Here is a 21,173-nt window from a genome sequence, read left to right as displayed (position 1 = left end):
AGTACTGGGAGGACAAGCCGAAGGCCTTAGCCGACGTCAACAGCAAATTTCCACCGCGACCATTCATTGGCGACCATGATCAGAAGAGAAGCTAGACTTCTTGAAAGCACGAGCTCCACAAGAGCAAAACATACTTTCGGGCTTGCTTGCGGGCACTCAAACTTTGAATTAATTGGCAATCTTTATCATTTTGGGCTGGACGGAGCGGGAATATTTCAGAAAACGGCGTTGGGGGCACTTTGCACACTATGGCTGCAAATTATTTGTATCTGCCGTCTACGGTAGCCAGTTTGAGTGCGTACTGGAATTCTCTAGATCATCATCATCTCTCTCTCTAGAAAGCCTTGGTACGCGATGTTCAATGACGCAATCACAGTGCGTCGTAGTCCCTTCGAGAGACGGTGACATTGGAGCACGTCGTACCTCCTCTTGTAGCACTAGGCACCCGGAAGCACTCGTTCGGGCAGGGTGCGCTGGCATTGTATTGCCATGAAAACAGAGGATCCGTCTCATTAGTAAGGATCTGCCCGATCATTGATGTTTGATATCCAGGGAGTTGCCGAGACTGCTGGAACACATCGTACTTCAAAGGCTGTTAGCAAACGTTGATTAGGGGTAGTCTTGATCCACCTACGCTACTCAAGGTCATCACACCCCAGCCCACGTTGTAGTTATGCTGGATAGTAGTGCCATAAACGTATTCTGTGAATATCTCATCAGCTTTCGACTTCACCGGCATAATGTCGTGCGTCCTAGCTGACCTTTGAATCCTGCCCAACGTATGGCACTTGCGCACTGCTTCCAATGAGTGAATGCTACTTCCCGAGGCTTTCAGATACGTACCATAGGACACGATTCGGCGTTGGTGTAGATGGAGAGGTCTCCCCATGCGGCGTAGATCTCGCTGGGAAGCAGTCAGCAGTCAAGTTTGGCAAAGCCTTGTAGTAGGACTGGAGCTAACGTTGGCGTCATCCCCTGCTCTGTGAACTTGGCCGTGCAAGCATTGATGGCTGAAATTTCTCCATGAACTGAATTCAAATTAGATTGAACACATTACCTTTGATAACATACCTTGACGTACTGGTTGGATCTCCCGTGCGAAAGTTCGCGCCCTCGCAGACAACTTCGTCACTAGTGTGATTGACGATGATCGAGCCAAAGGCGGCGAAGGGGCAACTGGACACCTTCAGTCAATTGTAATCCATTAGGTAGGATGGACTCAGAGAGGCGCTTACGGTCCACTTTGGCGATAGAGAGCTTCATTTGTCTTGTGAAAATGTCAGATCACAGCAATCGATATCTCAAGATTGGTCGCCTACCTTTCTCATGTACTCAACTCGCTTTGCGGCTGGAATAGAGTTGACAGTCAAGCCCGACATGTCTTGATCATCGTTCGGGATCACGAAGTGGGCGGAGCAGACGCTGAGCGCTCCCAAAATAGACAAAACGATTGATCTCAACATGATTTGCGCAAAGGTTAGAGGAATCAAATCAAACTTTCTTACCCTCACTTAGTAGGAGCAATTGACGTTACTTATAGACCGGAGCTTGAGGCACTTGAGGCACTTCGAACCACAATGCCTTGCCAAGTAAGTCAAAGATAAGAACTTCCGAGTTCCAGGGACAATAGATAAGGCCCACACATGCTGGACCCAGCCACCCGGAACTCGTCGTATCATTCTGATTGTCAAATGAAGCTATCACACATGCAATGCACTAACCGACAAGGATCCGCAGGCCCACAAACATGAGGGTGCGGGGTCGTCACTACCTAGCGCGGGATTCTTATCATTTCAGCGTCGGTGTTTGGCTGGAGAAAATATAGAAGAACCTCCGCTGTCGGCTGGGAAAACTTGCTAAGATGGCAGCAGCAGAAATAGGCACCCCGACCTTGTTTAGCCATTTGACGGGAAAGGCTGTTTGATTTTCCCGATGCTAGGAAATACTTCATAAAGCAGACTCATGTGATAATCAGGCAGACCGTGCAGTTTGTTTTAGATTATTGAACAGAATTATGGTAATGACTGAACAGCAGCAAAGGTTGAAGATTCGCCACCGGTTTCCAGGTTGCGCTGCTTCAAGTGACATACATGTTAAGCCAAGCAGAAAGACCACTGCGCATCTCAGCCAGGCTAAATGGAAATGTCGACGTCTCCAATGCCCTTCTCCAACAATGCTGCTCCCTGCTCAACCAATTTCTCGTTTACCTTGGCCCCAATTTTCGCGTATATATCCTCGTTAAAGTCGGCTTGGTACTGTGAGAAGTTGAGAGTCATAGCAACAGACTCATATTTTCCTTTCGAGGATGCATATCGTGAGGCCTCTTGGTCGGCCACAAAGGAAATCGTACGAATTACTAAGATTTCCGGTCAGACAATACGTTACTATAGCTGCGGCCACTCACCAGTTTGAATAGTTTGACTGATCGGTTCATAAATGTACTTCGTCAACATGATCCAATACTGCTTCTTCTCCGTCGTTGCTTTGCTGGATGCGCTAATGCCATTCGCTATTTCCTTGATGATCTTGTCCAGCTGGTCAAAGACACTGGAAGGGATTGAGAACCCCTCCAACACGGACAAAAGGATCTTCGCGTGGAATTCAACCACCTTCACCTCTATGCGTTTGGATAAAGCGTTGTCAAAGGTTTTGGCAAACCTGACGCGCATTGTCAGTTATGTAATTTGCAAACGGACGTTGGTCAATAGACGTAGTAGGAGAGCATACCAAGTAGACTTGCGAAACAGGTAATCAAACACCTTAGCTCTGTAGGCTCCCCTTTCAGGTGCTCCCTTGCTGTCGTCAGAAAGCTTTTTGGCGTCGATCATTTGCTGAACCTTTGTCTCAGCTTGGACTGATGACCAGGTTTGCCAGGACTTGACCAATTTCATGGTCTCACGCTGTTCCGTCAATGCGTCTCCTTTCAGCGGCTCCGCGAAGTTGACGAAAAATACAGTTTGGATATCATCTCGATTCTTGGCTTCTTCGACAGCCCTGTCAGGATCTGCCTTAGGAAGTGGTGCATCGGTTTCGGGGTTGTGGACTCGCAGTGCCTCGGGGAATTGTAACAATGTACCATTCGCGGTCTCCCCATGGCGGTCAGATGTCGTCTTCGTCCTTGTGGTTTCACCAAAGAGTTCGTCAAGCAAGTGATTCGCATCATTGACTGGTGTACCTTTCGAAGTTTCGGTTCTGGACTCGGAGGCCTTGCTCTCAGGGTGTATTTTGCGACCGAAGATGGTGGGCTTCAAGCTGATGGTCTGGAATCCCGAGATATTACCGACATCATTTGGCGTCAGAATCGTCGCTGAAGAAGAACTCTTATATCCTCCTCTGATGTCTAGTGCGAGGAGATACTCTTCAAAGACGTTGCCAATAGGCCCGATCACAGACCCCACATTAGGGAAACCGCCGGCGATGTGAACACCGACTGTAGTGCGATATTAGCCTTTAACCAAATGAAACCAATTGCTGAGATTGAGACTGACTTGAGTCGACGTGTCCGTCAGGTAGCTTCCGAAGAACCGGTGAACCCGATTGTCCTTTGAATATTAGTTTCAGACTTTTCTGTTTGATCTCATGAATAAGTCACCTCCAGCGGAATCGATCTTGTAGGAAAGCAGAGTCCCTGTTTTGACAAGGTCAATATCCACAGGCTGCCAATGCTCATAAAGATTTTCGCCGAAGTTGATGTCTCCTGGATACCCGACTACGCCTAGAATAGCTTCGCCTACCTCGGGCGTGTCGGAGAATTTAAAAGGAGGAACGTCTGACACCGGTTGGTTGAGTCGAATCTTAACTCAATCTGTTAGCTAGTTGTCCTCAAAATATTAGAAAGCACTTAGTGTTTACAAAGCCAACATCATGCACACGAGACGACGCTTTGATATACTCTGCAGGAGCTGCGGCGAATAGACCATATCGATACGTTCCTGGCGACCGAGGTCCATCATAGCCGAAGTAGCATTTGATATCTTTCAAGAGCCCTCCATTGAACTTCCAGTCGTAGAGACAATGGCCAGCTGTCGCGATGACATCGTCTCGGATGAGCCATCCCGTTCCCATGAAAACGTCGACTTTGCTATCCGCATAGGTCATGAAGAGCTTGCAAATAGCTGTGAAGAGATTAGAAAGGGTTGCCAGAGATATCATGTCGGAAACATGCCCTTATATTGTCCAGGAGGCTCGATGTTCTTGCCCGTCGCCCGGACTCTATGGTCTCCGTTTGGCCCGAGGCTTTCGTTGTCAAGAACTTTGAAGCGGTGGCGTACATCCGCAGACTCGATATCAGAGGGCTGTTGAAGGCCCCACGCGCCTATGATTGTGCTAAAAAAAAGATCAACAATTTGCAAAGCTAAGTTGCTTTTGGCACGCACGGGTTGTTCTGGTTGATGAAGAGACTAGTCTCAAGAATCGCTCTAGAGGCTCTCTGAGATGAGTGCTCAATATCAGGGGTGTCAGTCGCATGGTCCTCGTGGAATCCGTTGAATCCATTGAGAGCTTTGGCCGTCTTGTGGATGCCGTTGGTGGCTTTCATGCCGTTGGAGCCGTTGGAAGCACCCAAAGCCTCGACGCTAATGGAAGAGTTGAATTCGTGGGGGGCCATGGTGATTATTGTGTCTTTTTCAAGAAATAAGTTTTAGGTGAGTGAATACTGGTTTCGATTTGTCCGAGTAAGATTGTTTGTGGTAGAGGAAAAGTTACTCACAACGTTGCAGGATATTGGAGGTTAAATAACTTTTCTGTTTGTAGTGGATAAGAAACCCGAGGGAACCACTCCTAACGTCACATGCCTCAATGCTGCTTATGGCAGCCATCGCTCGATGTTTAATCGCGGCTTATTGAGCTAAGTTGTACGCATTCAGAAAAGACCAGGATCGAATGTTTTGCAAATCTACATATTCTGAGTCCCACTCCAAGTTGATTAGCTCCCATAAACTTGACCATGCTGGGCGATTCTGGCCATTGTGTGCGTGAATTTGACAGTCGCGCACGATAATAGTTGAGTACAGAAGAGGCACTGGCTTGAAGTCAATATACTTTCATACATTCGCCTGTGTTCTTTTGCTCCTATCTCCTCAGTTGAGTTCACGGTTCTGTCTAATAAAGGTAATATGGCTGTGAATGTCATACTGAAACCGGCTGGTGCGGAAATCGCAATGGATGTCTTCTAATAACAAATTCGTTCAATACCGGGGCCCCGCAAACGAAGTGGATCAGTTCATGACGATGTCTATGGGATTCTGTAAAATGGCTACTTGTATGCAAGAGTCACAAATACGTCTTGAGATACATGATCCGATTTCCAGATGTGATGAGGCGGTGCTATCACGTCATGACAGCCAAGTGTTCAAGGAAGAGCATGCATCCGTATTCGGAGCATGTCTGTGATCGGTTGTGATTGAACGGAAATAGGGCATTTCTCCGCGGCAATGTCTCTCAATGCAATGATCCCCGTGTCGACCAATTCAGCGGGCCGCTTGCAGCCAGAAACGCTTTATCCTGCGCCACCATGTGCCCAGCCCTCAAGCCTTCGGCCAAAGACTTGGTGATGTGGTCATAATTGAGTCGTGCAGTTTAAAGCTTCAAATCCAGTACCAAATCATGCAATGAGGACTCCAAATCGAGATAACACAGCTGCCAGATGGCTTGTCAGCCGTTGATTCATGATCAGATGTTATTGGCGCTAATTATCGAAGCAATGTGGATCGGGCCGGCTGAGACAGAGTTCCAGGCTCCTTTAAGGTGTGAATCATCGCTTGCAACCCGGCATAAGTTGCGTCCCGACTGATCATATTTCACGTCGCTTCGCTTCGGAGCCTTGATAAAAGTACTAGATTAACAGCTTTCAGGCTACAGGGGGCCGTAGTGTGAAAGTGGCGGGCTGAAAGTTCCATTGTGTACGATGGTCCACCCCGCCTTCGTTTGGTTCCGGGATGACAGCCGCCATAAGCCAACTCCAACCGGACCGTTCCAGCCGTTGCAATGGTTACTTCGTGTGGTTCATACACCCCGTATTACTCATAAAATGGCGTAGTCAATAGTGAGACCAGGGAACGATTTCTGGTTGCTCAAGATTACATCCGCCTCATAACCTGTCCTGGTAGGCGGGAAACTGTCACACAGAGCCTTGGTTTTGTCTTGAGGTTTGCCAAGAAGAAATCAGAGCACCCTTCCCAAATATGGATAAAGTAATTAATATTGATTGGGCTAGCATGTCTTGACCGCTCGGGTCGGACTTTTACCCAATGCCACCCTTCGCAGACCACTACAGGTTGTCTTCGGAATACATCAAGCCCTCCAAAAGTTAATGCAAGACGATTTCATGCTTGATATGGATCGGCAGTTGTTTTTCTTCAGTCTAACTTTAGTCAAAGTGATCTACAATCTAGCAAATCAACATCCAAATCCTCCAAGCCCAACTCAAATAGCCACCTCATACGATCCACGGCGGGTTTTTCCACATCCGCTAAACCCATTGACTTCTGCCTCTCGGTCTCCGGAGATCTCTTCAAATTCGTGGCTCGCGTCATTTGGAGCACCTTGTCAAGCTTGGCCTGTCGCCAGGATTGCCAAGCACCAAGCGCGCGAGGCCGTTCTTCCACGGTCCAGCTTCCAGACAAAACCTTTGCCAGAGAGTAGACATCTTCCAGAGCCTGGTTGACACCTTGTCCCGACGATGCCGGCATTGCATGAGCAGCGTCCCCGACGATGATGACATTTCCCGATGGTGAAGACCAACTTGGCAGCTTGGGCATCGTGTAGAATGGCCAGCTTAACAGGCCTTCTGGACGTTTGCACAGCTGATCAATGATTCGTCTTGCCGTGTCATGCCATTGGTCATAGTCCTTTCGCATCAGAGAAGCCAGGGACTCGGGGCTGGCGGCCAAATCCTGCCAACCCTCACGACCTTGTTCGGGATGCGGGAATTGCGTTCCTACCATGAGTGTTCTGCCGTCCGATTCTTCAGGAACCATGAAAAGACCGCCCGGTCTGCCTTGAATTGTGCAGCTTGAAGCGAAAAACTCCTTGTCGGGCCATTCAACAGAGTTGGTGGGGATATGCCCGTACACACAAAAGACACCCGTGTAAACAGGAACGAGGTCCGTTAGATAGCGCCTCAGCGTGGAGTGAATACCATCAGATCCGACAACAGCGGCAGCTTTCTCCGTCTTGCCGCCAGCCAGAAAAGTGACGCCTTCCGGAGAATCGCTAATGATCTTCTCGAATTTGGCATCAAAGTAGATCGGGACTTCACGCTCAGCCAGCATTTGCTTCATCTCTTGCAGAAGGGCGAGACGGTACAGACGATAGGCAGGATATCCGTACACTTCCTTGGAAGCTAGCTTCATCGTATCAACAGTCTTATCTTCGCTGTTTTTGGTGATGCTGTCTTCGAAAAGGAAGCTTTTCGGCTTGATTCGGTCCAAGACGCCGAGGTCGTCGAGGATGCGGCATCCGTTGGGTGTCAAAACCACACCACTGGTGAGAATATCCGCATCCGCGCTTCTTCCTTCGTAGATCCGGCACGGGATCGACTTTTGGTGGAGGGCCAAGGCGAGAGCAGTACCCTGAGATAGCTGTCAGCTCACTTACAGTAGCACGCTCGATAGTGCCATATGAGAGGGGACCCACGCCAAGGCCTGCGCCAATGATGGCTACGCCGTCCTTCTTGATGGTGTCCATTGATGATGAGACAGAGCTGTTTGTCCGTGATGAGTTGGAAGGTTTGGTGACGGGATTCCCCGCGAATAATCCGTACTTATATCAAGTTACCACTGCCTATCAGACGGCGATTGATGAGATGAAACCGCCGCGTCCGAAAAGCATGGCCTTGACGGGAATTCGGGCGATGGAAGTTACCGTCTGGGCCATTGAATTCCGAGGAACCGGTATTTTGTGATGCAGAGCCTGCCCAGATGAGCAATCACTTATTGAAGTGGACGAAACGTTGGCGTACTGCCCCAGGAGCCAGACAGCCATAATTCCATGTCAATGAACACCATGTCCGTGCTCGCCAGGAGCTTAAAACGAACGGCTCTTCGCGCTTCGCAATGTCCACAATATCTTTCGACTTCGTCCGATGTACAGTGTCAAGAGCGATCACGTCCTGTAGTTCGACGGTCATGTTTGCTATAGTGACCAAAGTCAATGATTGCCAAGACGTCGGTGAACCTTTAAGAAGAACTGGACAATCAGATTTAGACTGGATGATCGGAGAATATGCTCAACTCCGACGGCTACGGAGTCTACGCAGATTTCCGAACGACGGGAACGACTGCACGGCATACACAACTGCTCTCCATGCGGCGTATTTATAACGGACCGGAGGTTCTGGGATGCTAAGCAGCCCAATTCAAGTCAGCAGTAGATATATAAGTGCATTCAACGGCAATATATGCCAGAGTCACCTCTTCTTTGCTTGTTCCCAGACATTCAATAATCGACGACAGGCTGGAAATTGTTAAGAGAAGGTATCCTCTTTCTTCATGATCAGCCACTTCATATTGTGTGCGAGCTGCGAGATGAGCCTTTTGATGTCTACAGCAGGTTATGCACAAAATGCGTTTGCATTCCAGAAGTGACTTTCAGTCGCCGTTCCCAGGTTTGGCCACAGTTTGTACACCCTCACCATACCAACAAAACCTTCCTCAATTGCCGGTATAGTCATTTCCAATCAAACTAATATAATGTTCTCTGTCCTGTGAAGCAAAAAGTCCGGCAGATAAGTACTGCAACATGAGCTACAAGACTCGAGGGTGTAATTAGGCTAACGAATCCTGTTGTGTAAACAAAGCCTCCATACTTAACATTGGACAACTTGACATAAGACTACTGTTGTGATTTCGGATCGAAGACCTCAGCATCTCTTTCAGAAGTGTTAATGTTGTGTTTGAATTAACTTGTGTCATCTCATCGCAAATTCCATTGATGATTGATAGAATGAAGGCTTTTCACAAGCCTCTGCTCGTCCATGCTTATCAAAGTTCACCTCAACTAGTGCAACGTCATCTTACTAAATGTAAGTATGAGCAATTTTATTCCAGTTTCCAGTCGTGGGAAGACCAAGCCTCAGCCGAAGTTATGCTCATGTCTTTTTTTTGAGGCAAGTTGCCACAAATCGTCACCTAGAGCTGAGCAACTTGCGTCAGCTCTTCAACACGGTGCGTCTGTGGGCTTTTGCTAAATCGTTTAGGGTTTACGTATTCGTAAAACTGAAGCTGTGACTAGTTCGCCTCATTCTCAGGTCGACACCTGATTTGTCGAATATCGTTGGAGTTTCTCGTTGAGTCATTTGTGAGAGAATACAGGACGTGCGTTCAGGCGATAAGTAGGCTGTGTAGCTGTGCTCGTGAGGATTTCCCCAATGCTGGAGTTTTAGTGGAGCAACCCAAGTAGTGGACAAGGGTTCCAGTTCTGCAGGGTCTCGACTGATCATAGCGACCCTCTATTACCCTCTCTTTTCTCCAGTGGTTCGGCCGAATTGATGAAGAACGCCATCGCATGGAAGGCGAATCGTTGCGGGGGGCAACTAATCTTATAAACCCCGCCAGATTGCTTTTGTGTATCATGACGTCGGCCTCGCAATTCGAGAAAGTCCGTTTCGTATTTGTTTCGTACTCGGCATGGATCTCGTGATGGCCCCGGATGCTTCCAGGATGCGAGACCGAGGTGCATATGAAGATACAACTACCGGGCCAAGTCCCGCCATTCACCTTTATCATCCCAACCCCGCCCGCGTCGTCCCCTCCGCCTGCAAACACACAAGCATCTGCGTAACCGAACCCAAAGTCGCAACGCGCGCGAGCCCTTCACGATGGCCGAAGTTCAGAATAATCCCGCAACGACCACCGAGACGCCGGCGACGACCACGGGCGCGCCCGCGGACGAGTCGCAGATCATTCAAGAGGCACCTCTGTTGTCCAAGGTCAGGTATGGCGCGACGGCTTTCGCGATCCAGAACTTCGTGGTCAAGCCTGCGCTGTTCCTCCGCGACGTCAAAGCACGCATCATCCCGTCTGAGCATCGCCCCGACTTCGTGAAGACGTACGAGTGCCGACCGTATCTTCCTGTCAGGTATGCATGCAGCCAGCGGCTAAAACGAATCCTTCGTCTGTAAGAGACCTGCAGCTGACAGGTGTTCCAGAATCTTCTTCCCCAAGTGCTTTGATAAGACCTCCAAGGATAAGCTGCCTGTTCTCTTCACTATCCACGGAGGTGGTTTCGTGCTCGGAACTCCCGACGACAACGATGACTGGAACGCGGCGTACGCTACTCAGCATCACTCCATGGTGATCGGACTCAACTACGCCAAGGCCCCTGGCAACCCGTTCCCCGGCCCGATTCATGACTGCGAAGAGCTCTTCCTCGCCTCTTTGAACGATGAGTCCCTGCCCATAGATAAGACCAGAGTCGCTCTGGCGGGTTGGTCTGCTGGTGGAAACCTTTGTCTTGCGGTCTCGCAGCTGGCTTCCGTGAAGAAGCACCTGTCGGCTATCGTCCCACTGTATCCTTGTACGGATCTCTCCCTCGAGGCTGAAGAGAAAGCGAAGTCGCGAAGATACAAGCCTGATCTGGGCGGCTTCCGCGCCAAGGAAAAGGACTTCCTCCTCAGCATCGCCCCTGTGTTCGACTGGTCTTACAAGGTCCCGGGCGAGAGCGCTCGCAACCCGCTTTTGAGCCCTGCATATGCGCCAAAGGACGCTTTCCCAAAGCAAGTCTTCATGATCGGCTGCGAGCTCGATCTTCTTGCCCACGAGGGTCAGCGACTGATTCACAGCCTGGCTGGGCGCCCGGCCCCTCCCGCTGTTGTGGGCAAGGAAGAGACCGTGGAGAAGGGCGAGCTCATCCTGGACGACGAAAGGTTCCACTTTGAGGTTTCGAACCCGGATGGAAGTCGATACAGGTGGTTGCTCGTGCCCGACACCGTTCACGGATTTGACCAGCATCTGGATGGCATCGTCCGTGACCCCGTTTTGCTCGAAGACGCCGAGATCAAGACGCAAAAGACGATCAAGATGATTGGAGAGTGGGTCCTCAAGGCACCTCCGACGACGGCCTCCTCTTGAGACCACTTTCCCATGAAACCAAGAATCTGCCCGAGCAACTGCGCGACCCCACCGTACACGTAATAAGGGACTGCTTTCCAACTATACCAAGAAAATATCCAGCAGTGGACGAAGTTTTTATAGTATACCATTTTTCCTGTGTCTTAAAGATTCTTGTATTCAGTTTTCGTGGCTCTCTGCTCAGACGGAAGTCATCATGTATGTACGTAGCTCACTGTTTATATGATATCACTCAGGCAAATACTTTTGATCTTCGGTCGATGTCGTGAGGGCTTTAGGAATTGATATAGTAAATCTTTCCAGTGCGACGAGGGTGTTACCTTACAACGGCCCGGCCCTGCGTTCGAGGAACAAGTCACACGGGAGTATCGAATAAAGGCCGTCAGAAACATGTCCCATTCTATATCATCTACAAACTAACTTGGAAGTACAGTCCCGGCTGGCGGGATTTTCAGGTTGATCAGGTAGTCGTCAACCGCTCTAGACGCATCGCCCTTGTTGAGGTAGCTAGTATGCCCGGACCCCTCCCTCAATATCAAGGTCGCATTCTGGAACTCCTCCGTCATTCCCACGGCATACACCAGACTTGTGGCGGGGTCGAAGCGAGAGTGTACGAGGAGAACAGGGTTCTGTGTCGCCTTGACACTCAAAGCCGTTCGCGGGTTGGTGATCTTCACAGGATACCCAGTGCAATCAATGACTCGATGCCAGAACTCACCCATACCAGGCGTAACGGTGAACGCCCTCGTCATATCAGCAACTCGTTGCACTTCGATATGACTCTTAGCCGCGAAGAAGTGGCCATCCTGGCACTGAACATTAGTGATGGATAACGAGCGGCTGTCCGTAAAAATGTCTCCCGACAAGAGCCCCGGGCTGAAGAAAGAGCCATTTCCAGTGGCTCCGAGTTTGAGCTGTTCCGCAAACGTTTTGCGCTCTGAGGGGAATTCTAGGGTAGATCGAGCAGCGCCTATCACGTTGTTGGCCGTAGCGAGGGGAAGACACCTGGTCTTGGCGGTTCCATCGCACTCTGCAGCCTTCAGGTTTCCAGCATTGGCGACTTCAAGGATCTTATTCCAAGTCTTTCTGATATCTTGGCCGCCCTCCCCACAGTTGGTGGCATTGGCTTCACAAAATCTGAAGAAGTCCTGGATTGTCGCGTCCAAGGAGGTTGCCTGCGTCATGATGTTCGAAGCAAAGGCACCGGTATGCTGGAGCATGCCGTCGAGAGCCATGGCTCTAATGGTATCCGGGAATAATGCAGCATATTGCGCCCCTAGTTGAGTTCCATATGATACACCGAAGTAGTTCATCGGCTCGCCACCAGCAGCTAAGTCCAGTCAGCATATCCTTAATTGCAACCATTAGACGACATGACTTACCAACTCTGACAGCTTCCATATCCTTCGCCACGAATATCGTGTCCATGTGATCGAACAACGGCCCAGTCATAGCACGGCATGATTCCCCGAGAGCCTTGTTGTAATCGAACAACTTCTGAAATCCTTCTGGCGTTGTCGCATCGAACTCGCTTGGCTGATTGGCTAGGTTTGTGTCGCATTTCTGTGGTGTGCTCAATCCGACACCTCGAGGATCCATCCCGATAATATCAAACGACTCACGCACTGCGTCGCTGATGTAAATCCTTTTCGTCGCCATTCCAAGAACCATGCTCGATGCGGCGCCACCTGGCCCTCCTGGGTTCACGAAGAGATTGCCAACACGCTTTCCAGTGGCGGGCAACTTGACGATGCCCAACTGGATCTTGGGACTATCCGGCTGCACATTGTTGTGATCGAGTGGTACTGAAAAGTTGGTGCATTGAAGCTGCGACGTGGCGTTGACTCCACGGAACGGCCGTATGTCGGTTGGGCAAGCGCTCCATGTGATCTGGGCTGGTAGATCCTGTTGTACTGGGCCAACCGGCTGCGGGATCATGGCAGCGATGCCAGCCGATACACATGGGAGGAGACCCAGCAGTAGGCTGAGGATCAACAGGAAGTCCATCTTGACGAACGACTGCCTATGGATTGTCTGTGTTGTGACATGAGTTCGTCCACGGACTGCGCGCCACGCTTGGTGGGAACTGCTGCCATCAGCATAGTTTTAAACGTCGAACTGCTGATCTGACCCATTGATTACCGTTTGTCAGGGGCATCTGCCACGCATCACGACACGGCGACAACCCTGAGTCAAGGAAGCTTTTGAACTTTGATCAGGGCGACAAGCCACGGAATTCGCGTTTCCGCTCGGCAAAAATGTCTCGCGGACGTATCAGTCTTGGCCCTGACCAGGAACAGCTTTGGTGGGTGAGACGAAACGGCAAGGAGGGAAGGGGAATTAGAGTTTTTAAGCTTGGATTTTGGCATGATGCCACCAATCATCCCGCCGGTTGTGTGAGAAAGTGTAAGAAGCTAGCGGCAATTCAGGAACGTCGTTTCCAGGAGCCAACCTAGATGCCGCCGCGGTAACTCCCGCAAGCCTGTCCGAGAATCCGATAGACGCGGGAAAGTCATCCTGTAGTTGCGTTCACGAATGGGGTGGAACGCTCGCCTATGCGACTTAAGGTTTGCTACTGTATGATCGCTTGACTCCGAGCGATGAACTGTTGAACGGGGGATTTGAGGAGTGGCTTCGACATTAAGGCCCATCGCCGAGGAAAAGCATGATACGATACACTACTGGCTACGATCTAGCAGTCGCCGTATTCATATGTGGTCCTAGCTCTGTTACTATCCTTGCCGTACCTCCAGGTAGTCCGACTTTGTGTCTCCTTGCTTCTCATTCTACAACGATTGAATGATGCCAACCAGTGGTGATACCCAGAAATGCAATGTTACAATCTAGTCGGGGCCCGAAAGACCTTCCGGCTCTACCAATGACATTAATGAGGCCGATTGCCCTAGCCATGCGATAACTATAGTCAACTTTCAAGTACTAGACCGAATACAACGGTCACAAATAGCAACGTGGAGAAAGCCAGCTCAGCCTAAGGATGCTACTGATTTGATGGTGGGCGCCCGCGAATGTCACGCATTGGAAATTGACGTAGCAATGCGGCGGCGATAGCTACTCAGCAGATCTTCTCCTCTCATAAGAGAATGGGGGGGGGGGGGCGGAACAACAGATCACCCGTATCGACAAGAGAAGTCCATCCATTCAACCACTGAGCCCTATCTTGAAAGGCCTATCTTTGCGATTACGGCCGTGGTGTGTTCCAATACGCGAATGTAAATCAATTGTCGAACCTTGAAATCTATTTTCTGCAATGCTGCTCGTTGGCACGCTGTGTTGTGCGAACCATTTCCTCCCTTCGATATTAATCTATAAATTGCTCTCTAAAACCATCCGTTACAAAGAACTCAGCTAGAGCTGCCTACACGTGTATGGAGAGGCACCTTCTCAGCTCAGATGGCAATGTCACTTTGAGCTTAACAATTGGAGGATCACCTGCTCCCTCAAAGCTTCTGTGGACCTGCCATGTCTCCGAAGGGACTGTCAGCCCCTGAGCGGTGCCATTCCTGATCATGGTAAGAGGCAAGGAACCTGTCTCGCACATTTCAAGATACCTTCCATGACAATGTGGCATGTGAAAGGGGACGGGTTTAGCTTCGTCCGTGAATCAAAAGGGTGCAACCCGAATAAATGCGTAACCCTCAAGGCACCCAAGGATTGATAGCCAGCCCCAGGTCTTTCCGATTATGACTGACAACCCTTGGTCACAACTGCTTCCAGAAGGGACATTGCGAAGGAGGGGGGAGAAACAGGTCTACGAGAGGAAGGAAGACCCAGACCCCCAGGGGAAGGAGGGCAACCGGGACGCCGTGCCTCCCACTCCTAACTCTTCTGCCACCGTGCGAGACTTCATGGTCTGGTTGATTTGGCGGGTTAAATGCTCAAATTCTCGTGGTCTTGGTTCGATTCTCCTAGGATGTCGAGACTTTCGGGTCTTTTGTCCCATGCACCGCAAGGGTGCATCTCCGAGCCACACGTGGCAAAAGAAGGCCACGATTGAGGTTTTCATTTGGTACCGCTTTGAGCAACCCAAAAAGAATAGAAAAAAGCAAACCCCCGCCAACTTTTGTTGAGTCAAATTGTCCCTCATACTATGATCCAACGTTCTTAGCATTGGGCAGCCGTGAGGCTGAACCCGCTAAGATCAAACTAAGCGTCATCACTGGGACGACTCTGCACTGTGTTGACGATTGTGCCAATATTTTCATTTCATATCCATCTCAATCTGCCTGGGAGGAAGGAGACTGCTTGGTAAGTGGGCGGCAGGGCATCCTTCTCCTTACATCATGTCCGGATGGCGCCTCCCTGGGTTGGGTGGTACCTCCGAGGGAAGGCGACATGCGTGATGGCAGGCACGCTCCAGATTCCCCGGGGGGTGTTGAAGATCTGCGGGTTCAGAGAAACAGTGATGATAGCCCACAGCCAGCTCTCCCAAGTAATTTGGAGGCTGCATAGATGGCACATGTTCTGAGTTTTCTAAAGCAAACTGGGAGGAACCAAGAGAGAACATGCGTTGAGTTTTGGCTTTTGGCTACGATTTCCGCCCGCAAGCGCGAGACTCTTTACATGCTAGTTTGTTACTTTGGTGAGTTTGTGCTTGGGTCGTTGATGACGAGGGTTGGTGCTGAAATCTCGGGAGTTCCGCCGTGACTGCCGCAAGTTGATAGTTTCTCAATCATGGTCGCTTAGAACCAATCCATGCCCGAATCACTGAATTCGGAGAACACCAGAAACGTTGCAATGGAAAAAGACACTTTAGTGAATAACACCAACATGACAAACTCGCATTTTCCGCAGCCTTCGCACTTACTTACCTTCGTTATTTTGGCCGAGGCGGTCAGAGTCATATCTTGTGAGATAATTACACGTACACGGATACTGGCGGGATCCATTTGTAACGTGATGAAAAGAATTGTCTTAAGCCCCTGCGCGCTAACAGTTAAAATTAAGGAATTGTATTTTTATCACTTCATCCATATATGCTGCTCTCGCATATGCGCAGTGCGACAGCCAATCCTGGGTTTGTATGATGACTTTGCCAAGCTGAAGGAGTAGGTCATCTGGACAGTTGACGAAAAGACTGGTGAGCATTTGGATGCTTCGGTTACGTCTTCATTAACCTAGATGAAGCTGCCCTTAAAGAAGTGATGTTACTTGATGTTACTTGAATCGCAGCGTTCGCTTCCATTTCTGAGGGGAATGGAAGGAGCTGTACAACATCTGCCCTTAGGAGGGAGGGGAGATCAAGCTGACCCGCGGAAAGCAGGGCAACCCCCCCCCCCCCCCGGCCGTTAGACTCAATGATCGATGAAACGAAGAGCCGAATTTTTCCTTACAGGCCTTAGGGAAACCTCTCCTTTGAAATTGCCTCAATTCCCCATCTCTCGCTGTCATCCACTTACAGGCGGAGATGCATCATTCAGAAGTGGGAAAACAGGCCCCACCCCCATCTTCTGTGCTTGTCTCCCACTTACGGCCATGATAAGCGACCCCACCTACGGTTCATTGAGATGTATAAGTAATGTTTTAGTCTCATCGCGTCTAAGATGAATCAATCATCGTACTGAAGCCAGTAAAGTCCCCTCTTGATTGTCTGTGGATTGAGACGTTATCTTCACCAGTATGTTATTCCCTTGCCATATACCACTACCTGCTCACATATACAAGTGTCTTCGTCCGAAACCGAAAGCATTACGGCTGTTCTTCACGACTACGGCGCGGCTCTCAAGAGTCGTAATGTGGAAGAAGCTGTCGCTCTTTACACATCCGATGGCGTGATCATGCCGCCTCACTTCACAGCCGCTGCAGGCACCACAGCTCTTCGCGAGTCCTACACACGCATATTCTCTAGTATCCAACTGATCATCAAGTTCTCTATTGACGAAATTGTGATCATGTCCCCCGAGTGGGCATTTGCAAGGACCACAGCTGAGGGAACGAAGACGATGCTGGCGACGCAAGAGTCGGAGGATCATGCCAACCAGGAGCTCTTTATCATGAAGAAAGAAGATGGGAGTTGGAAGATTGCGAGATATGCATTTTCCACCATGAAGCCTTTAGTTCAGAATGGTGTCAGGAGAAGTTGAATAGTGTCCCTCTCAGAAATGTCCGAATTCCTAAATATTACGTGCATACTCGACCGCGACCGATCGCGACCGACCGCGCATTCACTTGATTTCCACGTTTGTGATGACGTAAGAGGTCAATGTTGCGATTCAAAGCTCCATGAGCACCTTAACTCGACAAGAGTATTTGTATCACGCGGTACCATATTGTCTTCTCACTGCTCCCATAACTGCGTCTAGTTAGCCCAATTAGTTACTTCGTAACCTTTCGTGGACGAGCGTAAGGATCTACGACCTAGAAACATATTTTCATATAATTACAAGGCTTCAGATCAAGCGTCGACCTGTGACTTGGCTGCTCATCATATCGCATACTTTCCCTGTGAATTTCTATATGCCTACCTATAGATCAATGTCAAACATGGGCCAGACATTTTCCTTCGTCTTTTACTATCCTTTGCTCTCAGTGGTCACTGAAAGCCTGCAACTTATGTCTCCAAAGGTGAATATCGATGATCTCTCGGAAATCCCCAAACTGTTCGAACCCATTTCTTCCCAATGCTTCCTTTTCTCTCTGTTCCCTCGAAGCTTCCTTGACGACATTGAGTGGCGACACCATGTGTCTCCCATGGCATTCGTTGGGTGTCAGTGGCGGTAGAATCTCGTCCATAGCTGCCCACCAGACGTTATGAAGCACAAACAAGTTACCCCCAGCCATCAGTCTCCATGAAACCCAGTGAGACATTAGGCATTCTAGCTGCCTGTTCAGCTCCCAATCATCGCTCTGAATGTGTCGTACCTCTTCCTCTGGGATTCGGTCGACCAAAAATGGTGCGTTTATGTATGAATCCTCTCCAACAGCCTCGCCCTGCCTGCAACAGGTATGTGCCATTCCCAATCGTTCAAAAAGCTCCAAACGAGTCATTTCTCGTGCAAGGACTTGTTCGTCGTCACTACTGACATCCCATAATTCAATCCATCGTTGCAGCAGTTCGAGACGGCCCAAAGACTGTACGCAATGGCGAGGATTTGGCGCATGGCAGCGTAGCAGTATGTGCAACGGGAGACACCCAAACGATGAACAATAGCACTTGCAAGTGTCTGTGCTTGTATGGAAACGAGTAAAAGCCTTTGGGGTATCTCCCCTGTCCCACTCAAATGAAAGTAGGCGCACGGAGCCGAGGAAGGCAAGATGTAAGAGAATGTTCGGCCAATCCCCCGCTATTTGACTCTTCAAATTAGCTCCATGTGCTAGAAACCACTTTGCAATATCTCCGCCGCCGAAGGAAGGAGGCCCGAAAGCGTGATGGCTGAACGAACGTCTGATATGCCTGAACATTGGTGTTTCCCCTGCATCGTCGGCTTCGTCAACGTCGCAGAATCCAAAGTCGTAAAGGGTCTGGAAAATGTCCCCATAACCTTTTATGGGCGAGTTTTGAGGGCTTAGCGGAACATCTAAGAGAAAATTGTACGCCGATAGCATACTGCAACAGTCGAGCTCTGGAGCTATTGGTACTCTCTCTTCTAACTTGCGGAAGGATGCTCCTGCATTGCCATTCAAGAAGTTGGATCGGTTGATTCTCTCATTCTGAAAATCATTCTGAGAGAAAACCTGAATGGCAATTTCACACAGGCGCTCTCGTTTTTCCCGTAGCGCAGAGACAGCAAGTTTCAGTACATCAATACTTTTAGAAGCAATGGCCTCTCTGAAAATCCAAAGTGGTGAACGAGTCATCGCAAGCCGGCGGGGATCAAGACCCTGGGTAAATATCGCTTGCCTCGTACACAGGAGAAGTCGCAGTGAACGTTCGTCTCCAGATCTGCACGCCAGACTTATCGCAGGCGCCGCATTGAAATTCTGCTTCAGGAGATATTCGATGCCTGTAGGCCATCCCAGGGCAAGCTCCATATATGTACGCTTTGAACGATGAAACTTTTCCGTCGAATAGTGAAAGCACGGTTTGGCCGTGAGATGTTTTACATTATCCATAGACCGGTCTAGTATTGCCAAAGCTAAGGCGTCATATTCGAGAGCTATATGACGGAGATGTCATCTCAGTAAACATGCTACACAGATACTAATTTTTGCTGTGCTTACCTTCAGCAATTGCAGGGTGATGGAGCAGTATTGTCAGCGGCAAATCGCCGAATCCGTATATATAGTAGCCTTCATCGCCATTGTCATCCACGGAGGTCTGGAAAATATCGATGGCGCCTTCAGCTACCATTGCATCGTAAAAAGGCACCTCCGAACCAAGGCCCCCGTGTCCGGTGTGTCCTCTTTCGATCAGATACTCTGTAGCCGTGATGTAGTCACGAACCCACGATCCTCTACTAAAGTTAAGCCAACAATTCTCTATGAGCGTAAAGCCTTTGCTCCTTAAAGACTTACCTATATTCATTTGCAATACTATAATGACGTGACCGCTCGTCAAAAGCCGTCTTGGCTTGATAGTCGATATTGCATTGATTTAACGTGCGCAGGAGCATTTCCAGTTGAGGCTTAAACTTCTTCCAATGCTCTTCAAGCAAGACAAGAAGATTGCAAAACTCCTTTGCGACAGACCATTAACCAAGTCGCCTGTTACATAAGGCGGATTCGAGACTCACGAAAAGTATGGTAGACCCGTTCTCGTCCACCTCAATTCCAGAGAATGTGCCCTGCACTATTTCATTGCGGATACTATTAGTTAGGCTTTCAATGTGGTCAGTTGTGCAGGGCTTCCATAAGATTTGAAACTGGTTTTCTCGGCTTCTGAGATCGGCTTGGGTGGAGTAATCGGTTATCCAGGTACGCTTCCTGTTCCAACTTTCCCAATTCTCCACTGTCTTCCTTTCTGCACATGCGTCTAGAAGCGTATCGAAAGCCGAGAATATTGTGGATTTTGAACGCTGGACAGTCTTACGTATCTTCAAAGGTGGCACCACAGTCCAAGCTCCAGGCCCAGTCGATGCACCAATTGATATCTCCAGTAATCTACTGATCAATGGGTAGAGACTTGCGCTCACAGAGTATCTCCATGTGAAGACGCCGGAAACACGACGAGGACAGTTGTCCCTGTGCTCAGACTTCTTTAGGCTTTCAACCTGAAAATTCCATACCCTCGCGATTCGATGTTTTGTCTTGGTTCGGCAATCACATAGCCGTAAATGTTGCTTTCGGTGGTTTGAAAAATGCAAAGCATCTCGCAAGGCTGTGGGTCTGTGCATCAAAGAGATGGCCAGGCTATTCTGTACACTCCGTTGCGTTGACAGCGTCCGCCCCCCTTTTTTTTCCCCGCTTATGCAAAAACATGAAAAAAAGCCAATTTTACGCTGTGACGCGCATTTCTCTGCATCGTACGCAAAACGTATTAAAGTCATCACTAATACCTTAATTACTATTAATTACTATAGTCCTAGTAGTATTTAAACGTATAACTACATAATAGAGATATAAAGTATATATTTTATACTTCTATAGTAGTTAATCTACTTATTAAGGTATTACTAACCTAGCTAGTTACTTTATCCCTATACTATTTAACTAATAAAAAGTCTATTTTTATTATAAGAGATTAAGATAATATTTACTAAGGAATAAAAGAAGAGACCTATTATATAACTTTATATATCTACTTAGTATATAGTTTATATAGCTCTAAGTAATATATAAGTATATTAAGGGGCTTAATATAGTTTTTTAGAGTAAATATTTTAGTAGTTAATAGGATTAATAAATCTCCTAATAGCTTAGCTTATTTATAATATTAAATAAGAGTTTATTACTATATAGATTATACCTTATTACTTATAGTTTACTACTAGTTAGTATATATCTATAGTTTATTATATTAGATATATTAAGAAAGATACTAAGTAATAATAATAATATAATAGTACTTAGAATATTAAATCTATAGCTATTAATAATTATAATAATACTACTATTTAAAGACTAAAAAACCTATAAGCTAATAAGTATTATTAGCTATACTAAATAAATAATTTAATAATATAAATTATAATATAATATTACTAGCGA

The 21,173-nt window shown here is 48.4% G+C and overlaps 4 protein-coding genes across 4 annotated transcripts; 1 reads left to right on the top strand and 3 right to left on the bottom strand.

The window, feature by feature from the left end:
• Nucleotides 1-370: 370 nt before the first annotated feature.
• TAD2-1 (tRNA-specific adenosine deaminase TAD2) lies at nucleotides 371-1,379 on the bottom strand (the record flags this gene model as incomplete). The annotated part of the gene is made up of 8 exons (XM_036640683.1): nucleotides 371-583; nucleotides 635-702; nucleotides 762-795; nucleotides 844-904; nucleotides 962-1,028; nucleotides 1,082-1,176; nucleotides 1,236-1,267; nucleotides 1,320-1,379. 8 exons carry the CDS (start codon nucleotides 1,377-1,379, stop codon nucleotides 371-373), a joined length of 630 nt encoding a protein of 209 aa, XP_036495249.1.
• Nucleotides 1,380-6,367: 4,988 nt separating this feature from the next.
• On the bottom strand, nucleotides 6,368-7,686 carry CGCS363_v008833 (6-hydroxynicotinate 3-monooxygenase; the record flags this gene model as incomplete). Its single annotated transcript, XM_036640682.1, has 3 exons — nucleotides 6,368-6,381; nucleotides 6,443-7,571; nucleotides 7,597-7,686. 3 exons carry the CDS (start codon nucleotides 7,684-7,686, stop codon nucleotides 6,368-6,370), a joined length of 1,233 nt encoding a protein of 410 aa, XP_036495250.1.
• Nucleotides 7,687-9,817: 2,131 nt separating this feature from the next.
• On the top strand, nucleotides 9,818-11,069 carry are (Arylesterase; the record flags this gene model as incomplete). Its single annotated transcript, XM_036640681.1, has 2 exons — nucleotides 9,818-10,077; nucleotides 10,148-11,069. 2 exons carry the CDS (start codon nucleotides 9,818-9,820, stop codon nucleotides 11,067-11,069), a joined length of 1,182 nt encoding a protein of 393 aa, XP_036495251.1.
• Nucleotides 11,070-11,485: 416 nt separating this feature from the next.
• CGCS363_v008831 (putative hydrolase) lies at nucleotides 11,486-13,076 on the bottom strand (the record flags this gene model as incomplete). Its single annotated transcript, XM_036640680.1, has 2 exons — nucleotides 11,486-12,399; nucleotides 12,452-13,076. 2 exons carry the CDS (start codon nucleotides 13,074-13,076, stop codon nucleotides 11,486-11,488), a joined length of 1,539 nt encoding a protein of 512 aa, XP_036495252.1.
• Nucleotides 13,077-21,173: the final 8,097 nt, after the last annotated feature.

This window comes from Colletotrichum siamense (assembly GCF_013390195.1).
Source record: "Colletotrichum siamense strain Cg363 chromosome Unknown KSG_Cg363_contig05, whole genome shotgun sequence".
NCBI classification, from domain to species: Eukaryota; Fungi; Ascomycota; class Sordariomycetes; order Glomerellales; family Glomerellaceae; genus Colletotrichum; species Colletotrichum siamense.
The sequence above is the reverse complement of the archived record's forward strand: the minus strand, read 5'-3'. Positions and strand labels throughout refer to the sequence as shown.